We start from the raw sequence: 4021 nt of genomic DNA, 5'->3' as shown, positions 1-4021 counted from the left end.
GTGAAGATTTAGTGTATTTAAGTAGGGGAATGAAATTTTTCAGCACAAGCCATGTTACATTAGGACTTTCACATGGAGAGAGAGAGAGAGAGAGAGAGAGAGAGAGAGAGAGAGAGAGAGAGAGAGAGAGAGAGAGAGAGTGTGTGTGTGTGTGTGTGTGTGTGTGTGTGTAGTCTAGCCCTCAAATTTAAAAGGTATCCTAAAACTCCATTTTGTAGGGTAATTGTAGAATAAGAGTAACTAGCGTTCATCAACCCAATGGTATTGCCACATAATACAAAGAAAATTGCATACTATGATGGTTCTTGTTTGGAAGGTCATTGCCTTCTTCACCCTTCTCTACTTGAAGTTTGGCCCTTCCTTTCAAGGTCACTATCTCCTTTACCATTGTCTCCTTTGGCCTTATGGGGGGGTGGTCAAAAACCCCCTTGGGGAATGGGAAGGGTGTTGCAACTAGTGTTCACCAAAGGTTTTTCCTCTCTTTTTTTGAAGTTGATGCAAGAACCTGCAACTTTTGTGATGTCCCTGTCATTTTCTTAGATTTTGCAAGCTTTAGAGGCCTACTAAAATAACTTATATGATTAGTCCTTCTACAACATAACTGAAGTGACCTTAGTTTATGACATTACTCTGAGAAATTCCATCGATTTTGGAAGCTTTAACAATCCGTTTGATACTAAACCCTCTCGGTGTTTCGGGAAGACTCAACCTTGGAACTTCCAACGAGCTGTGTGTGAATAGTGTAGGTGCCGAGCTACTCTTTGGTTTTGTCATGGCTCGTCTTATTAGTATCGGGAAGAAAAGAGCAGACTCCAGAGCGGGTCCCAATTAAAGGAGGGACGATGGCGTCCAGATTGGCGGTGCAGTTGATATACTACACACAAATGTGTGTGTGTGTGTGTGTATATATATATATAATCCTACGGAAAGGGAAATGGGCGACTACAACGCATCCATCTCCTTTCGACAACACAATCTTTCAACGACTCGACCATGATATCGTTCCTGTACTACGTATAGTATCGTACTGCTGATCTAGTCTGCCTCAACTCATAGACAAGCATTTTCACCTCTGAGGTTTATAGGACATGTATGGCAATCACATAGATTAGCTTGACCCACATACGAAAGACTCACAGAGAGAGAGAGAGAGAGTGAGAGAGAGAGAGAGAGAGAGAGAGAGCGCTGAGCTAGACCAGTTACTTCTATTACAGGATCATTTCCCTTTGCCAGCCCACCTTCGCATTTGCTGTTAGATGCTGTTGCCCTGCACCTTCCTAAGTCCCTTCCCCAGCCAGCCTTGCAGCTCCTCAAATTAGGTACTCATTCAGTGCCCATGGCCAACATCATAACTACCACCCAGCTCCTTTTGGCGCTCTTGCTAATCACTATCCTTCCTCTTGCTGCAACCACCACCAGTACAATTCTGGTCCGCCAGCATGTTAAGGGTAAGTGACTATCTACTGCACTTCATAAGTTGTCTTGTTGTACTTGTTAATCGATCAAGTAAACGAGTGCACTCATTTGATGCTGAGCACCTGCTCATCAAATCACTCATCCAGCTTGTGAATCTTTTCTCAGGTAAGCGCCTGAACGGCAAATCCACGTTTTCTCGATCTCCCGTTGATCTGCAATCCGCTGGCCGTTCCAAGCGACAGGTAAAAATCATGACCAAGAAGGTCAATATTCACTTGTATTTCCTTGTCAAAAGGTCAAGAATTATGCTCTAAGCTCCGGCCAGTGACTAATCCCGCAACATATTTACACCGGTACAGGTTATAACTGAGAATATCAATATAGATCAGTCGTCGACTGCAGCAATAGGCACCACCCAAATCAGTCGCTTTGCTAAGCGGGCGATGCAAGCTGAAAGGAAGAGGAGCCATTTAAGGGAACTAATTCCAGCAATCATTCGTGAATTAGAAAACAAACTCTTTGCTGAGCTTGCTTCACCACTGCAGCTGATTAGGCTGCAGTACACGAATCATATCATATCCTTCAAGCCTTTTGTTGTGGATGAGCGCCCAACCGTCTCATCTGCATCAGTGCCATCATCAAAAATATTGCCAAGAAGGTCAGTGACATCATCGTCATCACTAGTCCAAACTTCCAAAGCTCATGCTAAATCTGACCAGAATAACAAAGGATTAGCTGGAGGACGACGCCACATTGCTCATCAGTACAGAAATTATAACCGCAGAGCCTTAACGGTGATGAAGCTAAGTAAGGCCGGCCAGGATACTCAAGCATCACCAACAACAGCAGCACATCCAGATCAGACAGCTAGTGTTTCAAAGAGTACTAATCGAAGTCAAGCTGGGAGTGTGGCTGTTGAAGATCATGCGCCGAGTACCGTAGATGAAGCTGCAGCATTCCATGTTGATTATAATGGACCCAATACGCATCCGCCCACGAACAACTAATTAACTGTCTGGATAGGTCAGACTCCACTAACTAATACACAGCTCTAAAATGGCGGGATCTATACATGATCCGCAGGTCAATGAATGAAGCGGATATCTCTGGATGTGCCGCACATAGCAGTCAACGGCAGGATTAAAATCAGATCTAGCTGCTGGCATTCTTATATGAGCTGCCTATCTCAGGATATTTCAGTAGTACGTACTATATTAACCAGCACAATGTATCTTCATCGGGGACTGCAGCCAGAGCTGAAGCCGATCAGTGCATTATTATTAGCTCATCCATTAAAACCATGCTTGCATCACCAGCTCCCCAGAAGAACTGACAGGGATCTGCTTGGTCGACGCACTATATCTCCGCAACAGTATTTCAATTGTAAGAGGACAGCAGCACAACATGAGCAGCTATAAACCATTACTCGCTCTTATTAATTCTAACGCAGCCTTTAATAGGTGCATCAGTTTTGTAGTTGTAAGAGAGCTGTTATCCCCCACTCTTGGTCTCAAAAGCTAGTGTAAGCTTAAGCCTCTTTTCATGCTTACCAGTTTTGAGACGATGATCAGATCGTTTTGCTATTTCATTATCCATGCCACTTTCTCGAACTCCAAACTGTCCCCAATTGACCGTGATTCACAGTCCAAATGCGGTTTACATGATTCATACAGAAATGAGATTGGCATGCAATCCCAAAGATCTGGCTTTGAGAACTTGGGATTATAGCCGAATTTTTGGAGCATATCATTTACTACGACTTTATTGGTCGTTTAGGCTTTCAAAGTGAAAGATTAACATTTGCAACACAAGTTCATTCTAGTTTATTGAGGGTGTTGAAATGGCAAGCTCACGACATGCAAACATTGATTATGGACTACCTAGTTAGATATGTTGGCAGCGCGTTTACATTTAGCACATGGGTGCTCTTTATAATCTTCACATAGCCACTAACTCATGGCTTATTGTATTTGGTTAGTTATACCTACCTGCAACTTATAGTGTCAATCAATTAGTATAGTCAGTTATGCACAGTTTGACTTGGTAGATTACTTTCTTTTACATTGCATCTTATATATACTTTGTATACGTTATATTGTGTGAGAAAGAACAAAGCAAAAACGTCCAGCAAGAAAATATTTTGGCCTCCATGAGTGAGCTTCTCGTCGCATGTGTTGTGTGTGTTCGATATGCAGCAGCTTCAGCAAGTCCCCCCCACAATGAAATTCGTGACAAAGGGCCAAGTGGATGGTAAACTAGTATTCTAGCAGGGCCATACCATGTAAGATACATTTTCTTTATTGGACTCTATGTGAAAGTCTTGAAAGTAAAGTGAACATGATTTGGCATGTTCTTTTACCTCTTTACTGAAACTATGATTACTTGAAATTTTGGAGAATGTTCCTACTCACAAATAATCAACTAATTCATATCTATATAAACCTTAAGTATAGGATAATGTGGTGGCCCCTTCCCTGCACTTACGTGATTTTGTAAGTTATCCATGGTGAAACCCCAGGGTGTAAACCAAGATATACATGTTCTACTTTCTTCTAGTTGGAAGGTCAATCAGCCCAACAAAGTTGATGCCCATTTTCTTGAAATG

General features: G+C 42.4%; 1 protein-coding gene across 1 annotated transcript; it reads left to right on the top strand.

Annotated features, from left to right (window-relative positions):
• The first annotated feature begins 757 nt into the window (after positions 1-757).
• LOC148013843 (uncharacterized) lies at positions 758-3267 on the top strand. The gene is made up of 4 exons (XM_087666814.1): positions 758-1014; positions 1215-1448; positions 1582-1658; positions 1776-3267. Exons 1-4 carry the CDS (start codon positions 843-845, stop codon positions 2421-2423), a joined length of 1131 nt encoding a protein of 376 aa, XP_087522940.1. The 5' UTR covers positions 758-842; the 3' UTR covers positions 2424-3267.
• The last annotated feature ends 754 nt before the right edge of the window (positions 3268-4021 follow it).

This window comes from Lygodium microphyllum, chromosome 25, assembly GCF_053477565.2.
Source record: "Lygodium microphyllum isolate KBCC chromosome 25, Lygodium_microphyllum_v1.1.10, whole genome shotgun sequence".
Taxonomy (NCBI): Eukaryota; Viridiplantae; Streptophyta; class Polypodiopsida; order Schizaeales; family Lygodiaceae; genus Lygodium; species Lygodium microphyllum.
This window is presented reverse-complemented; position numbering and strand designations above follow the sequence as displayed.